Source organism: Arachis duranensis, chromosome 9 (assembly GCF_000817695.3).
Source record: "Arachis duranensis cultivar V14167 chromosome 9, aradu.V14167.gnm2.J7QH, whole genome shotgun sequence".
NCBI lineage: Eukaryota > Viridiplantae > Streptophyta > Magnoliopsida > Fabales > Fabaceae > Arachis > Arachis duranensis.
In genome coordinates this window covers 111,868,543-111,886,906 of record NC_029780.3, presented here as the reverse complement: position 1 = coordinate 111,886,906, position 18,364 = coordinate 111,868,543, and the positions used below count along the sequence as shown (strand labels likewise).

The 18,364-nt window shown below is 35.3% G+C and overlaps 4 protein-coding genes across 6 annotated transcripts; 1 reads left to right on the top strand and 3 right to left on the bottom strand.

The window, feature by feature from the left end:
• Positions 1 to 1,982: 1,982 nt before the first annotated feature.
• On the bottom strand, positions 1,983 to 4,577 carry LOC107467330 (cyclase-like protein 2). Its single transcript, XM_016086384.3, has 6 exons — positions 4,125 to 4,577; positions 4,005 to 4,049; positions 3,841 to 3,913; positions 3,342 to 3,439; positions 2,712 to 2,782; positions 1,983 to 2,411 (listed from the first exon to the last, which is right to left on the bottom strand). The coding sequence occupies exons 1-6, from the start codon at positions 4,450 to 4,452 to the stop codon at positions 2,286 to 2,288; spliced, it is 741 nt and encodes a 246-aa protein (XP_015941870.1). The 5' UTR covers positions 4,453 to 4,577; the 3' UTR covers positions 1,983 to 2,285.
• Positions 4,578 to 5,519: 942 nt separating this feature from the next.
• On the bottom strand, positions 5,520 to 7,485 carry LOC127739620 (cyclase-like protein 2). Its single transcript, XM_021131320.2, has 5 exons — positions 6,983 to 7,485; positions 6,819 to 6,863; positions 6,473 to 6,545; positions 5,974 to 6,071; positions 5,520 to 5,839 (listed from the first exon to the last, which is right to left on the bottom strand). Exons 1-5 carry the CDS (start codon positions 7,410 to 7,412, stop codon positions 5,580 to 5,582), a joined length of 906 nt encoding a protein of 301 aa, XP_020986979.2. The 5' UTR covers positions 7,413 to 7,485; the 3' UTR covers positions 5,520 to 5,579.
• A 5,601-nt stretch (positions 7,486 to 13,086) lies between these two features.
• LOC107467328 (cyclase-like protein 2) lies at positions 13,087 to 16,270 on the bottom strand. 3 transcript variants are annotated; one of them, XM_016086381.3, is made up of 6 exons: positions 15,678 to 16,270; positions 15,359 to 15,403; positions 15,186 to 15,258; positions 14,713 to 14,810; positions 14,352 to 14,422; positions 13,087 to 13,315 (listed from the first exon to the last, which is right to left on the bottom strand). In XM_016086381.3, exons 1-6 carry the CDS (start codon positions 16,213 to 16,215, stop codon positions 13,190 to 13,192), a joined length of 951 nt encoding a protein of 316 aa, XP_015941867.1. In that variant the 5' UTR covers positions 16,216 to 16,270; the 3' UTR covers positions 13,087 to 13,189. The 3 variants fall into 3 exon arrangements, with proteins under 3 accessions (XP_015941867.1, XP_015941868.1, XP_052110721.1); XM_016086382.3 differs by having other exon boundaries at positions 14,352 to 14,419; positions 15,678 to 16,241; XM_052254761.1 differs by having other exon boundaries at positions 14,717 to 14,810; positions 15,678 to 16,241.
• Positions 16,271 to 16,662: 392 nt separating this feature from the next.
• On the top strand, positions 16,663 to 18,296 carry LOC107467327 (probable inactive leucine-rich repeat receptor kinase XIAO). The gene has a single exon (XM_016086380.3). The coding sequence runs from the start codon at positions 16,949 to 16,951 to the stop codon at positions 18,122 to 18,124; it is 1,176 nt and encodes a 391-aa protein (XP_015941866.1). The 5' UTR covers positions 16,663 to 16,948; the 3' UTR covers positions 18,125 to 18,296.
• Positions 18,297 to 18,364: the final 68 nt, after the last annotated feature.

The following is an 18,364-nucleotide window of genomic DNA, read 5'->3' as shown; positions in this document are numbered from 1 at the left end:
AAGACCTTATCTATTGGAAAACGCATACTTGAAGTGGGTGGCAATCTACTACGTAGTACATAACATCACTGTAGGTATAAATAAAACAGACAAGGTATGATGAGGACACCAACAAATACACAAAAACAAAAGACATGCGTGTCTTGGTGTAGGGTTCATGAAAAAGTCAAAATTCTACAGTCATCAACAATGCAAGTATCTCGTACCAAAAAAAAAAAAGGTCGTTTCAACTTTCTTTCAATTCGTGCCAAAATTATAGTCACATAATAAATGAAACCGTACGGATGGATGAAATGATTAAGCAAATTATGATATTACTTTGCGTGTGTAATGTTACAAATTATAATGTCTCTGCTGTACGTTCTCCTTAGTGCTAGCTTTATTTCAATTTCACAGTTAATCAATTTAGATTGGTCAAATAGTCAACTCACTCATGCAGTAATTTATTAGTCACGGATTATTCTTTAATTTATCGGATTAGGGAATACGGTGGATAACTAAAAAATTAATGGTCACAATCAGTTGTTGTATCCACAAAACTATAATTACTAGAATTTATACAAGATAATGATATAAGAATGATAAGAATGAGTTGAGATATGGTCCAAGAAATTGAGATGAGATTAGAGTGTGCAGGTAGAGGCATCCAGATGGCAGAGTTGATTTCATCATCACAGAAAGATAGAACCCGTGAGTGTCTTAAATGGTACAATTTTAGCTGTTTTGCATGCAGGTGGGTCAGTAGAATTCTCGAAGCTAAGATAATTAAATGGTTGGAATGTGAAGGTTTCGATGAAAGGAATTGAAGGGAACGGTTAATGATGAATGCATCAAGATAGGAACAGACAAATCTAATCCTGAGCAGTAGGTAGAGAGTAACAGTGTGTGTGTTCATTCTTCAATGTTGTTATATGAGAATTTTAACATTCGTCCTTCATATATATACACAGCTACCTGCACTTACCTCTATCTTCACGTGCATTTCAACCTTCAATTATTATTATCTATGCCTCACTTCACTTAACTCTTACAACAATAAGAATGAGACCGACATACTTATCATCTTATCAAATTTGCTATCTAGCAAAATTAATTACTAAGAAGAGGGGGCAATATAGTAAATGTATAGTGATATTCACCAGTTTTCTTTCTGTACGGAAAGAATAGTAGAAGTAGATTATCATCCCATAATTATTAGTACATTTTAAATTCTTCCATGTTGAGACTAAGATTACGTAATTTATTCAAATGATGAGTGTTACGTCGTCACAACTCACATGTCATAGAAGTGGTATCTAGAACATTATTATTCTAGATTGTGTTGTGTGCAATGTTTGGTCTTTTTAACTTGTTAATTTACTGATGATATAGTTTGTTGGTGTTGCTTAGTTGATACCACATTCGAGGAATGAACCTTCAACTTGGTGACCATTACTTATTGTGTTACCAACTTACCATGCTTTATATACAGGACACAGTTTACAAGGCCTGACATTAGTGGGGATGAAGAGATTGACTTTATGAATTTCACATTGTAACAAGATCCATGCATTTGGGGCCTCTGAAAGATCAGAACACAGTACTTAAAAGGGGCATGCATGCACCCATTACATATAGCAACGCTCGTTCTATGATTTCAGGCACACTACCTGCATTATATTCATGATATGGACCATGGTCAACGTACTGCACACTTCCCTTTGCTAGCTGCTACTAATAGTAAAACTCAATCAAAATTCAAAACATCCATTATCAACTTCCAATTGAGACCAAAACCTACTATAGGTGTATTTTGTTTGCAGACTCTAGTTTTTACTATACTTTTTTTTTCCTATTATAGAGATATAATTATTTATACATATTTTTTATAATTTAAAATTTTAGAATAATTGATTTTATTATATAATATTAGAACTTTTAAGATCAAAAGATCTAGAGATTCATCTTTGTTGACTCCTAAAAAGAAAAAGGGTCCATGTAAATTTCATGCAAATATAAAAAGATATATTAGAGATATAATAATTTGTGTCTCTCTTATTTATACAGTGTGATGACTAAATTCGTCGAGAGGGTATGGCAACAAAGTTGAAGTCCAATGTTGCTAACTTGCTATGCTATCTTGCTCCACAAGGATACTACTATACATGTGATTCTAACTTAGCATACATAAGAAACCCAGATTCAATGTAATGCTATTAAGACTGGTGAATACACCAAACAACACTATAATGATACCCATCCGATCCAAGCCTTCTGCATCAATCAAACCTGCACTTACACTGTTATTATTCGATCAAAATGCAGCGTATTGGTGATCCCTCAGCACCAGACAACCTAGGAGGTAAGCAATGGACTGTATATAATCCTGCTGGGATATCATCAAGCTTCAGGGCTTCCACTGGAATGATTTCCTAAAGTATTTGGAGTTGTTAGTTCATATCATGCTCATGATGATTTCATTTCCTAAAACTTGGTGCATCATAGCATTGTTCATAATAAGAATAGAGAAAAGGCAACATCAACAACAAAGGTTACTTGGTCTTAACAACCTTCAAGAGCTCCGTTTGACAAATGGACAAAATGAGATTTCTGTGTTTGTATATTTGACCCACAATATGTGAATGAAAGAGGTAGCTAACAATTAACTAACATGTAGTGATATGCATAACATCAAAATCATTAACCACAAAAGACTATTCTTTTAATCTTACCCTGTCTTTCAGGAAAACTAGGTGAGATCCAACCAAGTGATCAAAAGCAGCAACTGATAAGTAATCAACTCCTAAAATTTATCACAGAAAAGCCCGTCAGTAGGCAACATAAGATATAGCATTCACTTAAGATCATGATTAAGATACATATAAATAATAAAGTACTAAAATAGTTGAACACAGTGATCCAGATCACACTAGGGAACTCGTACAAGGAGGTCAAGATTCAGAGTAATCGACAGAAATGATATACTTCCCCATAATTATCTTAAATGAATGTCAACAGCAAATGAACCTGCGGAAATTCTAGTAATCCGTTAAATTTCAGGATGACTCTTTTGTAATAGTACACTTCCAGTTAGGAGTAAATAGTGTATAAGTGGCATCATAATCATAATATAATGATGCCACATCAACGTCGTGGCATTCACATTACTAAATAAGATTATGCTGCCCTATCTTAACTAAGAAAAAAGAATTTTTCTTTTATTCAACTCATTACAAGAGCAACTTGACTAAATGATTAGTTTCTTATTGTCTCATTATGTTCCACGACATGTACAAAATACCTACGAAGCAATCACAGTCAAAGAATCAATTTAAGGGGCAGAGAAGCAATTTGCGGCTTACCTACAAGTTTGATGTCAGTGTTGTCCACTAGCCATTGAGCACCATCCACTGTAAATCCTACATAGCTTAAGTCACATTCCTTCTGATACATGAGCCGCCTAATAATGCAATGAAGTCCAAAGATTGTGAAAGAAGATTAACATTATAGATTAGACTTGGAGATCAAAATACCAATATATAAGAAACAAATAAGGTAAAGACTCACATGTAGTTGTCTTTTTCATGTGTAATTGATCATTGAAAACCGTTAGATAATGATTTAATCAAACTTGTCAAATCATCTAATGGTTCTCAAATATAAATTTCACATGAAGATTACTAACTGCATGTGAGTTCCACCAACAAGTAAATGCTATCAAGGTCTCTAAGAACAGCATTAATGGGAATAAATACATCTTTTGCTTATAGTGTTCCCCTGTTTCAACAGATTAATAAAAAATTCAAGTATTAGCAGTACTGAAATAGTGAAATGTCTTAATGTTGTGTTAAGAGCAGTTACCTGTCGGTATTGAGTGTTCGAAAGAGCACACGATTGACACCCCTTGGAATATTCAACGATTTCATAACTTGAGCTGCAACACAGAGAGAGACATAGCTTCACTTAATCCACAGAAGTGCCAGAAACATATGAAGTAGTAAGTAACAGTTAAAGATATACCATACCAGTAATATTGCTATGTCTTGGAACATCGATCAACAGAGCAGGACCTATTAAACAAATCGGCATAGAAGAATTAACAGAAAATGAAAGAGGTGAAGAAGGGAGGGTTGTGAGGAATTAACCATTGAGGACATGAAGATCGAGGGAGTCAACGTCGAAGGAAGCATAGAAGTAGTGGTCGTAGAAGTGGCCGGGGGCATCCACATGGGTGCCGGTGTGAGTAGGGAGCTTCATAAGGGAAGCGTTGGCCATGGAACCGTTCTTCATGCTACTAACCTGCCATAGGAACTGCCCGATGCCGCCCTCTGATTCCCACTCCGGCATGTCAGCCTGATACCTGTGGCTGATGTCCACTATTCGCAACCGCATATCATCATCGTACACCTCTCGCCGACCACCTACGAGGGACAAGGTGCACCATACAACAAGCCACGCCAATGGAGACTTCATTCTTTGTTAGTTGCCAAGCTGCTATTCACTCTAGACAGATTTAATTAGTGTCTTAATTTTTTTTTATTTTTTTTAGTAATAAAAAACAAGAATAATTCAGTCGTCAATATCAGTCTTAGGGAGACCGCTTGTTAGAAAATATCTCTTTTTCCTTCCATAATCCGTCTCACTTATGGTGAAGGATTTGGTAATTTACCAAAGAATAATTATTGTTTAAAAAAAATTAGGCAGAATTATAGAATAATGATATTCTTTTAATATCCATTTATAAAAATAATAAAGATAAGAAATCAAAACAAATGACAAATCATGAACCGTGAAAATGTATATAGTATATACAAAATGGGCGGCACGAGAGAAAACATTATCTCGGAAGTAAGATAAGGTTTCAGGCAGAGATACTGTTTTCATTATGAATACTGTTTTTTCATTATGTTTCAGATTCCTTTTTCCGGGAGATGGGGGCATATTATTCTTCGCTCAAAAGATAAATACATGTCATTGTTTTACAAAGAGAGAAGTTCGTCTAATTATTGAGAATGTATGCGCATGACTACGTTATGATGATGACTTGCCTGGGCAATTTTCTTTCTTTTGTTTTCTTTTCCCGACTAATCGCGATAATTGACTTCTACATACACTGCTCTTAAATAAAAAAAAGTTCCACATACTATGTACCCCAGACACTAGACTAGCGATATTTAGCACTCCAAGCCGAACACGCAATTAAAAACAAAAGGATTATGGCTATTCAACCTATTACTATCAACATAGTTGCATGAAAATGTTCCATGTGGCCACCAACGCCGTTTGTTTCCTGCTGCATTTTCTCCCTCCTGCATCATCAGCATTTGACTTAATAAGGATAAGGGTGTCTTGATAAGGAAGGATAAGAATATGAATCAACAATGTATAGATAAATGCCACATTCCCCAGGCAGAACAGGAAGTTGGATAGATAAGATATGATCATACCCTAATAATGGAAAACAAGGTTTGTAGGACACAAGCAAATTTATTTCAACTTTGTTAATACATTGCTTCTCTAATACTGATCACTAACACATTTGCTATAACCAAAAATACAACTCATTAATTAAGCTCCCTGCATTCTCTGTAACAGTGAAACTAAAAACAACATGCTAGCAACTTATTGGATAATGACAAAAGGAAATTAATAAGAAGCTTATGAATTATCCTGTGGTCAGACAAATTTGGCCAACAAGATCTTATTTGTAGCTTTTCTTCACTTTTTGTTTTGACCCATAATAATAAAGTTAGCTTATTAGCAGTGAGGCTAGACACATAACTTCTTACCCTGCTTTCCAGGAAAACAAGATGAGATGGAGCTGAGTGATCATAAGCAGCAACTGACAAATAATCAATCCCTACCATGTGCATAATAGATAAGAGAATTAGTGAAGTGACTATCAGTCATTGAGGCCAAAAAAGGGATAAAGGATTAAAGGAAATGCTTTTGGGAAGAAGCAATCTAAATCTTCAAAAGTGATTTAACCCTCACCTACAAGTTTGATGTCAGTGTTCTCCACAAGCCATTTTGCTCCATCTTCCTTGAATCCCACATAACTGGTGTCAAATTCCTTCTTAAACATGAGCCGCCTGACATTACAAACAAAAATTTAGCTCACAGCCATATTATAACAACTGAAAATGTGAAACCAATAATGGCGTGTAACTGATATATTATAATTACCAAAAGATGTAATCCGTACATGAATACAATTTCTTCCTCGTAAGGAAAAAAACACAGTTGTCGTCACGTTCAAAGTCATGAGAAATTAAGACTCATTTTTTTTTACTGTTCTCAGAACAATATTTTGCTATTTACACTTATGAACGACGCACATGACTGTTTGGATTGAAGCACTATATTGGTAGAATAATTTTCAAGACAAAACAAAAATTATATATGCAAGAACTATGATTCAATGCTTATGGTATACAGCCAAAATAGAACATGCTCCTACAGCAGTGACTACATAGCAACTTCTACAACTTGCCTGTCAGTATTTAAGGTTCTGAATAGCACACGGCGAACACCTCTGGGGATATCTAAAGACTTCATAACTTCAGCTGGAAAAGGATTAATATGCAATATATAATACAACAAATGTTAGGGAAGATAAGTTTGCATTTCTATAGCAGAAAATCAAAACAAAACATGCCGGGAAAACGGTTTGCATAGCATATGAGAAAGCATCTCCCGAACTTCTAAGACGAATTTTAACAAATCACAATTTCCTGTGTTGCGAAATTCAGCATCTCACATGAATGAAAATTGCTTAATGGACAGTAAAATAGCAGAATCAGAGAAACTTTCAAAAAACTCCATGAGTTTATACATACCGGTAAGGTTTTTATCCCTAGGAACATCAACCAACAGAGCGAGACCTACAAACAGAACAATCAGCCTATTGATTTGTGATTTCTTCTTTCAATGGCAATTTCAAATCCATTTCCCCAATTTGCAGAGTATATAGAATTGAAATCGATGAAAACGGAGAGGTTACCATTGAGGACCTGTAAGTCAAGAGTATCGACATCGAAGCCAGCGTCGAAGTAATTATCGTAGAAGTGGCCAGGAGCGTCGACGTGAGTGCCGGTGTGAACGCCGAGCTTCATGGCGGAGTTGTTAGCGAGGGAACCGTTCTTGATGCTCTTGAGAAGCCAGAGGAAGTCGTTGCCGAGGCCGTCCTTGGAATCCCAAACCGGCATATCCGGCACGTACCTGTGGCTGATGTCGAAGATTCTGCCGTCATCGTAGACTTCTCGGCGCGGAGGGATGAGGATGGAGTTGGCTCCAGCGACTGAGACGTCTTCGGTGCCGGGGATGGTAGGATAAGCGGTGAAGTCTGCCGCTGCATGTGGAGGTGCAGCAGCTGCGATGTACCATAGAGAAAGTGCTGCGCACAGAAACGCAAGTACCAAAACAGAGTCCATGCTGCTTCTTCCTTCGATGGGCCGATTCCTCTCTCCCCACTGTTCTGCCGCACTTAACACCCAACACTATCCGTCAAAGTTAGAATGTTGACTCTTATAATATTTAGATATTACGATTTTAAATTCGTTAATGTTGTAAAAAAACTAAATAAATAAATAAAAAAGAGATAACAAATGTAAAATATAGAAATATAATTGGATAACTCTATTAGTAATATTTATTAGAACTATTATATCAATTAATATAGTTAATATTAAATGTATGCAAGAGGAAGAATAGTATGAAAGAGAGAGAGCGAAAAATGTTTAATATTGTTATTATTGTTGTGTTTTTATCATAGGTTTAAGCCCTCTATTTATATAGATATATGAGGTAACTTTTTTAAATATTTATTAAAAACATTTTTTAAGAATACTGAATCGCCCTTCATAAATGGGCATTCAAATTTTATCACAACACTCTCTTTGGATGTCCATTTAGGATTATTGCCTCGTTAAAATCTTACTAAAGAAAAATCTAGTGGGAAAAAAATTTTTAGTGAAGAGAAAAGAGTACAATATCCTTTGTGATGGGACTGCCTCATTAAAAATCTTGTCAAGAAAAATTCAATGGGAAAAAACCTGATCAAGGAAAAAAGTACAGTCTCCCCCTCTTGTCGACATCATTTAATGTCTCGAAATCGACGCATCTCAATCTTATGTACCAATCTTTTAAAGGAGGATTTTGGGAGTGATTTTGTAAATAAATCTGCTAGATTGTCACTTGAGCGGATCTGTTGGACATCAATTGTCCCTTGATTTTGAAGATCATGAGTGAAGAAAAATTTGGGAGAAATATGCTTTGTTCTATCGCCTTTGATATATCCACCCTTAAGTTGAGCAATGCATGCAGTATTATCTTCAAACAGGACAATTGGAGCTATCTTATGGTCAATCAGTCCACATGATGACATAATATATTGGATCAAACTCCTGAGCCAAAAACACTCGCGACTAGTTTCATGAATTGCTAGTATTTCAGCATGATTAGAGGAGGTTGCAGCAATCGTCTGTTTCATGGACCTCCATGATATAACTGTTCCACCATATGTAAACAAATATCCTATTTGAGATCTCCCTTTATGTGGATTAGATAAGTAGTCAGCATGTGCATAGCCAACTAGTTGTGACTTGGATCCGTAGGGATAAAACAATCCCATATCAACCGTTCCATGAAGATATCGAAAGATCTGTTTGATTCCAATATCTTTTGGTTGGAGAGGAACTATATATTGCTAGTAAATTCACAGCAAATGATATTCAGGTCGTGTATTATTAGCAAGATACATTAGCGCTCCAATAGCACTAAGATATGGTACTTCAGGACCAAGGATATCTTCATTCTCTTCTTTATGACAGAATTGATCCTTTTCCACATCTAAAGATCTTACGAACATTGGGGTACTTAATGGATGTGACTTATCCATATAAAATCTCTTCAAGATCTTTTCTGTGTATTTTGTTTGATAAATAAAGATCCCATTTTTTTGTATGCTCGATCTGCAGGTCGAGACAAAATTTAGTCTTTCCAAGATCTTTCATTTCAAACTCTTCTTTTAGAGTTTTTATAATTGTTGGAATCTCTTCAGGAGTTCCAATGATATTTAAATCATCAACGTACACAGCAATTATAATGAACCCAGATATAGATTTCTTTATGAAAACACACGGGCATATATCATCATTCTTGAATCCGTTTTTGGCCAGATATTCAGTAAGACGATTATACCATATTCGTCCAGATTGCTTCAGACCATATAAAGATCTTTGCAACTTGCACTGAGTATAACCCTTGCGAATGTTCATTGGATGGTTTAGATATTTTTAATCCTTCAGGGACTTTCATATAGATATCATGATCTAATGAGCCGTACAAATAGGTTGTTACCACATCCATTAAATGCATATGCAGTTTATAATATGCAGATAAATTGACCAAATAACGCAATGTTATCGCATCCACTACAGGAGAATACGTTTCTTCATAATCTATACCGGGCCTTTGTAAAAAACCTTGTGCCACAAGTCGGGCTTTATAGCGCACAACTTCATTTTTCTCATTTCGTTTTCTCACAAATACCCACCGGTATCCAACAAGTTTTACATCTTCTGGTCTTGGCTCAAGATCCTTACTTTCATGCATGATATTCAATGCCACATTATATGCAAATATTTCATTGACAATTGTCTTATTTCGGTCCTATTTCTCTCATGTAAAGACATAATTTATTGAGATCTCATCATTTTCACAATTTTTAGGTACCTGAACGTCTTCTGGCGTTAAAACTATATCAGAATTTTGGACAACTGCATGTGTCTTTACTATGTCTTTTTCAACAGGAATAGTATTTACCTCTTTTCTCTTTCGAGGATTTTTGTCTTTGAAACCGACAGGCCTGCCATGTTTCTGGCGTGAATTTGCTTCAGTGGCTATTTGTCCTACTAGGACATCAATTCGAATTGGGACATTTTCCGCTGGTATATAAGATTTGGTTATCCTCTTTGTATCGGAAAATGCATCAGGCAATTCATTTGTTATTCTTTGCAAATGTATAATCTTTTGAACTTCTAGTTCACATTGCCCTGATCGAGGATCTAAATGCATCAACGATGATGCATTCCAATTAAGTTCCTTTTTAGGAAGCTTATTCTCTCCCCCTAATGTTGGAAATTTTGATTCATCAAAATGACAATCCGCAAACCGGGCTTTAAATACATCTCCAGTTTGTATTTCAAGATACCTCACTGTAGGAGGAGAATCATATCCAACATATATCCCCAATTTTCTTTAGATCCCATTTTGGTGCGATTAGGTGGTGCAATGGGAACATATATCGCACACCAAATATTCTTAAATGGGAGACATTTGGCTACTGACCAAAAGCTAATTGCATAGGAGAGAACTGATGGTAACTCGTTGGCCTCAAACGAATAAGTGCTGCGGCATGTAAAACAGCATGCCTCCAAACCGAGGTTGAAAGATTTGTTCTCATAAAGAAGGGTCTAGCAATTAATTGGAGGCGCTTAATAAGTGATTCTGCTAACCCATTTTGTGTGTGAACATAAGCTACTAGATGTTCAACACTTATTCCATTAGCCATACAATAAGCATCAAAAGCTTGGGAAGTAAATTCACCAGCATTATCAAGACAAATTGCTTTGGTTGGATTTTCTGGAAATTGTGCTTTTAATCGAATAATTTGAGCCAGTAATCTCGCAAATGCCAGGTTGCGAGAGGACAATAAGCACACATGTGACCATCTCGAAGATGCTTCTATCAAGACCATAAAATATCTAAAAGATCCACATAGTGAATGAATAGGTTCACATATATCACCTTGAATCCTTTCAAGGAATTCAGGGGACTCAAATCCAACCTTTACTGGTGATGGCCTTAAAATTAACTTTCCCTGAGAACATGTAGCACAATAAAAGTTACTAGTTTTAAGAATCTTCTGGTTCTTTAGTGAATGTCTATGAGAGTTTTCAATAATTCTCCTCATCATGGTTGTTTCTGGATGACCCAATCGATCGTGCCAAGTTATAAAATCATTTGGGCTAGTAAACTTCTAGTTTACAATGGCATGTGATTCAATTGCACTAATCTTGATATAATACAACCCAGATGAAAGTGAGGGTAACTTTTCTAATATAACCTTTTTATTTAAATCATGAGTTGTGATACATAAATACTCATGATTTTCCTCTTTCATTGTCTCAATATGATATCCATTTCGGCGAATATCCTTGAAACTCAACAAGTTCCTCAGAGACTTGGTAGATAATAGTGCATTATTTATTATAAATTTTGTTCCTCCAGGAAACAAAATTATAACTCTTCCGAAGCCTTCTATCACATTGCCTGAGTCAACAATAGTATTAACATATTCTTCTTTTGGCACAAGATGGGTAGAATATATATCACTTTTAAAAATAGTGTGTGAACTTGTACTATCCGCGAGGCAAATATCTTCAGGATATGTCCTTGCCATTTTTCTTTAAAGACAAATAATAATAATAAAATGAGTAGAAATACATGGCAGTAAAAATTATTCACATGAATAATTAACAAATACACATATTAAACTATTTCATCATTGATTAAATGGCCAATATTTCCTTCAAGATCCTCAAAGAAATTAGATACATCATAATGAGTGGTGGAATTTTCATTATTTGAAACAAAATTTGTTTCCTTTTCTTTGTCATCCTTTTTTTTAAGGATGCTTAATAAAGATCAACAAGGTGCCTTGGGGTACGACAAGTATGTGACCAATGGCCCTTTCCACCACAACGGAAGCATTTATCCTCAATTGATTTACTTTGCCCAGTGTTACTTTCTTTATCCCACTTCTGGTGAGATCCTTTCTTATTAACATAATTTCTTTTTCTTACATAATTTTTCGTGTTATCAAAATCTTGCCATTTACCTCTTCTGGGGTTATAATTTGCCGCATTTGCTTTAGAAAATGGAGCGGCGCCAGCTGGGCACACTTCATGATTTCTTAAGAGCAACTCATTGTTGCGTTCAGCAACAAGAAAGCAAGACATTAGCTCAAAAAAAATTTTAAATCCTTTTTCTCGATACTACTACTGCAGGAGCACATTCGAGGTATGGAAGGTCGAAAAAGTTTTCTCTAACATATCGAGTTTGAGGAAGTATCACATGATTGTACCTTTCTTCAATGTCTTTCCACAGATCTGCAGGATCTTTTAATGTGAGATATTCATTTTTCAATCATACGTCAAGATGACGATGAAGGAAAATCATGCCCTTGGCTTTATCCTTCTGGAATGCATTACTTTCAACCTTAATGGTATCTTCAAAATCCATTGAATCAAGATGGATTTCAGCATCCAGTATACATGATAAATAATTATTTCTAGATATATTAAAAGCATTATATTCAAGATGATAGAAATTCGACATAATAAAAATTTGTTACATGAGTCTTCCTAAAATTTTTATCAGAATCTCTTGCTGATAACATGTTGTAAAATAACTAAATAAATAAATAAGAAAGAGATAACAAATGTAAAATATAGAAATATAATTGGATAACTCTAGTAGTAATATTCACTAGAACTACTATATCAATTAATATAGTTAATATTAAATGTATGCAAGAGGAAGAATAGTGTGAAAGAGAGAGAGAGCGCGAGAAATGTTTAATATTGTTATTATTGTTGTGTTTCTATCAGAGGCTTAAGTCCCTCTATTTATATAGATACATGAGGTAACTTTTTCAAACATTCATTAAAAGCATTCTTTCTTGAGAATACTGAACCGTCATTCTTTATTTTAATAAGTTAAAATTATTATTAATAAATTTTTTATTTTAATAAATATTTTAAAAACTAAATTTTGTATAATAATCTTATGATGTGTCCTAAAATTACATGTTAACTAAATTCATTTTGTAAAATGTAACTACATTAATTTATTTTCTTGTTGGAGTTTATATAATGCATCTCGTGTGTATTTTAAGAAGTTAAGAAGTAACCTTGTCTTGTGTTCGTTTTTCAACTAGGCACTATCCGGAATGTAGTTAAATTTGTTTTACTCATATTATTTTGCCATTTATATTTTTCGACAAGGTATATAATTTGGAAGTAAGAAATAAGAACAAGCCTAAGACTGAAACCCTCAAGCATTTACTTATAGTAAAAATGTAAAATTGTTCATTTACATGGCCAATATTTTATTGCAGATATTTGGAAGCTGAGATGGAGCGAGATCATTTCATGAGAATGCAACGTATTGGTGATGCCTCAGAGCCAACCAACCTGAGAGGCAAGCATCTCAGTGAATATACTCCTGCTGCCACATCATCTAGCTTTAGTCCTTCCACAATAATCATGTCCTGCACCATTTTTATTTCAATTTTATGTTATATACTGCATTATTCTACTGTATTAGCCCCCTGGCTTATTGTCAGGCACGGACCTATGCATAATTGTGAGGGGGCACTTGCCCCCACTCTCCTTTCATATTTTTTAACAAAAAAAAAAATTATATATATATATATATATATAAAATATGCCTCCATTTTAAATTTTAAATAACCCCACTACAAATAAACAAAGTTCAACTGTTTAAAATTTTAAATCTATTTTATCTTTCTATTATTTTGACTATTAGTTAACATAATCAAATTTAGTCTTCTTCTATTCTGAAATCTCAGGCGTCATTCATTTATTCTTTTAAACCCTCTTCTTAGTTTCATATTTTCAACCTTTTTTCTATTCTTTATCTAGTGGTCATTTTCTCTTTATCAAAAGGTAAATTTTAAATTCTCTATTTTATTTTATATAGCTCTCTGACTCTATTTATTTTTCAATTTCATTGTTTCTTTTTTAATATTTTCAATTGCAAATTTTAATTCAAACAATTATAGTTTAGGTATTAATCTATTTTTTATTCTCTTTATAAATTTATATATTTTATTTTATTCTCAATTTAATGATCCTTATTATTTATTAGTTTATCTTTCATTCTATTCTATTATATGTAATTATATATGTTGCATATAAATTTTTAAAGTGAATTGATCAATTTACTAATTTAAAATATATTTTCTTTTTAGAAATAATAATGAAAAAATATTTCAAAAGAAAGCTACCACTATAATCTGAAATCACTCCATCAGTCTCTTCTAATAAAAAGTTCTTAAAATTGAAGCAAAAAAAGTTAGCGGCTAATGTAATTTTTGGTTTTTTTGTATTCGAATAATTAATGTACATTTAATATTTTTAAATTTAAATTAATATATCTTTTGATAATAATGTGTATTATTTTTGCCCCCCTAATATAAATTTTCTGGGTCCGTCACTGCTTATTGTTATAACTAATGATGAGTAAAAGATTCATTGACAATATATAGAGAAACGATTTCTTACCCTGCTTTCCAGAAAAGCAAGACGAGATGGCACCAAATGATCATAAGCAGCAGCAGATAAGTAATCAACTCCTCCAAGTTCAACACAGAAAAAGGCATTTCTTAGTAAATGAATTCAAAAACCAAAATAATAAACAATTTGTAAGGTTGATGTCTCTATTGAAAATTGACAACAGATAACTTATAAATTAAGCTCTGTTAATTAAGAATACCATTATGCATCAAAGGGGGCAGAGAGATAAATGAAATGCTTTAGAATCATATCCCAAAAGCTAATAATAACAATATATGGCACATAATGTAGGGGAATTCTTATTAATCACAATAGCGTTATGCATCCAGAGGAATGCTTTATATCTTACCTACAAGTTTGATGTCAGTGTTTTCCACCAGCCATTTGGCTCCATCTTCCTTGAATCCCACATAGCTTGCATCAAATCCCTTCTTAAACATAAGCCTCCTAACGATTTCAACAAAACTTTAGCTCACATACCATGCAAATTAAAAAAAGAATACAGCACTCAGAGTCCAGATTAAGCTACAACAGTTTCTAACACTTATCACATGTAATGCAATGAGTCAATACTCAAAATGGTTCTTGAACTTGCGGTTGCGCCTCAATGTCATCCTTAAACTTAAAATTGTCCCAAATTTGTCCCTGAACTCAACAACGGTTGTCTTTGAGATATTTTCTAGTGATAGAATAATGATAACCGTTGTTAGGTTTATGGACAAATTTAAGACGATTTTAAGTTTAAGAACGACACTGAGGTTCGATTGCAAGTTCAGAGATTACTTTTGAGTGTTAACTCATAATGCAATATATAGAAGTTACCTGTCAGTATTTGATGTTCTAAATAGCACACGTTGTACACCTTTAGGGATATCCAGTGATTTCATAACTTCAGCTGTAATAAAAGTACACTGTTAACATTAGAGAGAATTATGCCTAACACAAATTTTAACTAATAATAAAACAACACAATTCATTTAACATCTTAGGCATACCAGTGATGTTTTTGTCCCGTGGAACATCAATCAGCAGAGCAAGACCTATGAAAAGAACACATGATCATGCATCAAAGTCATAGATGATTCATGAATTGAAATGGAGAAAGATCAGGAGAACTATAAGTGATAATAAAAGACTAATAGCCATTGACTTTGAAACAGTTAGAAACTCGCATACAGTTATTATTTGAAAATGGTTAGACTAAATTATTATTTAACCATTCTCAACTATCAAATTCATATGAATTATCATCGCCATTTGTAATACTTAAAGTCAAACTATTTTTATTCAAGAGTGATTAGATTCTTCCGTTACCATTGAGGAGCTGTAAATCGAGGAGATCGACGTCAAAGCCTGAATGGACATGGGTGCCGATGTAAAGGCCAAGCTTAAAAGTAGAGAAATTGGCGACGGAACCATTCCTCATACTCCGAGTCAACCACATCAAGTACCCAAGCTCCTCCTCAGATTCCCATAGCGGCATCTCCGTGGTGTACCTGTGGCTGATGTCAAAGATTCTCCCCTGGTCGTACACTTCCCGCCGTGGAGGGACGAGGGGATTGTCTCCGCTGCCTATCGAGCAGTCGCCGGAATCGGTTCCGGGGATGGAAGGATAGGCAGCGAAGTCTGGAAATGCTTGTGCAGAGTAGCGGAGAGACAGAGTGCATAGAAAGGGAAGGAGGTGGGAGAGAAGAGTGTGAGAATTCTTCATGGCGGTTGGTGTGTGAATATAGGCATATAGCAGCGCATCGCAATTAATCACTTTACTTTTGATGCAGAAATGCACGTTCACACAGTCACAGTGACACAAACACAGTTCGTTGGTCAAAGGTGATATCATTATCATGGACATTTCTATTCACATGCCATCATATAAGAGAAATCATTTTTGGTTCTTCTTCCACCATCACTTCAAGATTTTAACTTATCAACACATTTTAATTCATCAAAACTTTAAAATAATACTTTATTTTAGTAATAGTGTGTTACTTTATTTTAATAATACTTTTTCTTTTTTCACAAAACACTATTACTTTTAACTGACATTTCACTGTATATAACATGTTTTTTGTATTATGCTAACAAAATTTCAGTATCATTTTACTGATATTTTTGTACACACCAATTGATATTTACTTTTTTTTGTTATTATTTTTAAGTTCAACAAAGAGAATAGATATGTGAAAAACAAATATATATTTTTATCTAATATAGCATAACCCTGAAAATATATTGTTGCCCATTTACTTTTTCAAGTAGTTATAGTCAAACAAGTGTCCCCCATTGTTTTTCTCCTTTATGATTTAGAGCTCCCACCAAATAGTAACTTGAGAAAAAGGCAGTTTCCATTTGCATATAGCAGCATTGCAATTTTGTGACTCTTGTCTCAAAATATCAGCAATAATCCACGAGAGTTTAAGATCTGGCCCCTCGCTCCTTAAAACACCACCAACTAACGAACTACTCAAAAGCACTCGCATCTCAAAACCACAATGCCACAAACTATTAAAGAGCTAAGAAATTAAAAGCACCTCAATTGCCCACACACTAATCTCTATAACCAACCCTCTCTTCCAAATTCCAATATGCAAAGCATCATTTATCTTTGCGTAACAATCATCTTGTGCATTCACACAAACAATAAGTGTGGTTTCCTCGTACAAGGTCTCACCTCATCCTCAGATATTGAAGCACTAAAGGCTTTCAAGGCCTCAATCAAACCCTCCTCAATAACACCATGGTCATGCATAGCATCCTGGAACTTCACCACTGACCCATGCTCCGTCCCTCGCCGCACCCACTTCACGTGCGGCCTCACCTGCACCGCCGACAACACCCGCATCAACCAAATCACCCTCGACCCCGCTGGCTACACAGGAACACTCACCCCACTCGTCTCTCAACTCACCTCACTCATCACTCTCGACCTCTCCGATAACTCTTTCTATGGCACAATCCCTTCTTCTCTCTCTTCCCTCTCAAAACTCCAAACTTTATCCCTCCGATCCAACTCTTTCTCAGGTTCAATCCCTCCCTCCATAACCACCCTCAAATCGCTCCAATCGCTTGATCTTTCACAGAATTCTCTTTCTGGGTTCCTTCCAAAGTCCATGAACTCTCTCACTAGTCTCCGAAGAATGGACCTCAGCTTCAACAAGCTTACCGGTGGACTCCCCAAGTTACCACCCAACTTGCTGGATTTGGCGATCAAGGCAAACTCTCTATCTGGGGTTCTTCAAAAAACAACCTTTGAAGGTTTGAACCAGTTGGAAGTGGTGGAACTCAGTGATAACGCACTTCAGGGGATCATCGAAACGTGGCTCTTCCTTTTGCCTTCCCTGCAGCAACTGGATTTGGCCAACAACTCCTTCAGTGGTGTGGAGATCTCGAGGCCGGTTGTTGGCGGTGGCGGGAACAGCCTCGTGGCGGTGAATCTTGGATTCAACAAGATCCAAGGCTACGCCCCCGCGAATCTCGGCGCGTATCCGTCGCTGTCATTTTTGTCGCTCCGTTACAACGCGCTACGTGGCGCGATACCATTGGAGTACGGGAAAAGCAAGTCCATGAAGAGGTTGTTCCTGGACGGGAACTTCCTAATGGGGAAGCCACCGGCGGGACTGGTGGCTGCCGGAGCTGAAGTTTCCGGCAGCTTGGGTGACAACTGCCTTGAGGGGTGTCCAGCGATGTCGCAGCTGTGCACGCCGAAACAGAAACCGAGCTCTGTTTGCAAGCAAGTCTACCGTGGAAGACCTACGAGATAGTGTTTCAATAATGTGTCGGTTGCAAAACAATAAAATAATTAGATTTCTATTTTATTAAACAAGGTTCTTTGTACTTCGTAGAACCATCTTCTTGTTATAGATTACGTGTTTTATAAAGGAATCTGTGTAAAAACCAGTATACTTAATAATCAATTAATTATATTTATCGCCATCTTATGTCGTCTTCATGTAATTAATATATATATATATATATATATATATATAAAATTATTCTAAAAA

Excerpts from the sequence above, each read along its gene's own strand:
- LOC107467330 (XM_016086384.3), bottom strand. The coding sequence starts at position 4,452 with ATGAAGTCTCCATTGGCGTGGCTTGTTGTATGGTGCACCTTGTCCCTC. Across the intron at positions 4,050-4,124 it reads CGATCTTCATGTCCTCAATG|GTCCTGCTCTGTTGATCGAT; the intron begins GTTAATTCCTCA and ends TTTGTTTAATAG. Across the intron at positions 3,914-4,004 it reads AAGACATAGCAATATTACTG|CTCAAGTTATGAAATCGTTG; the intron begins GTATGGTATATC and ends TCTGTGTTGCAG.
- LOC127739620 (XM_021131320.2), bottom strand. The coding sequence starts at position 7,412 with ATGGACTCTGTTTTGGTACTTGCGTTTCTGTGCGCAGCACTTTCTCTA. Across the intron at positions 6,546-6,818 it reads TAGGGATAAAAACCTTACCG|CTGAAGTTATGAAGTCTTTA; the intron begins GTATGTATAAAC and ends ATCCTTTTCCAG. Across the intron at positions 6,072-6,472 it reads AGAACCTTAAATACTGACAG|GCGGCTCATGTTTAAGAAGG; the intron begins GCAAGTTGTAGA and ends TTGTAATGTCAG.
- LOC107467328 (XM_016086381.3), bottom strand. The coding sequence starts at position 16,215 with ATGTCCATGATAATGATATCACCTTTGACCAACGAACTGTGTTTGTGT. Across the intron at positions 14,423-14,712 it reads CACTGACATCAAACTTGTAG|GAGTTGATTACTTATCTGCT; the intron begins GTAAGATATAAA and ends TTGAACTTGGAG. Across the intron at positions 13,316-14,351 it reads TTGCTTTTCTGGAAAGCAGG|GACATGATTATTGTGGAAGG; the intron begins GTAAGAAATCGT and ends AAAATGGTGCAG.
- LOC107467327 (XM_016086380.3), top strand. The coding sequence starts at position 16,949 with ATGCAAAGCATCATTTATCTTTGCGTAACAATCATCTTGTGCATTCAC.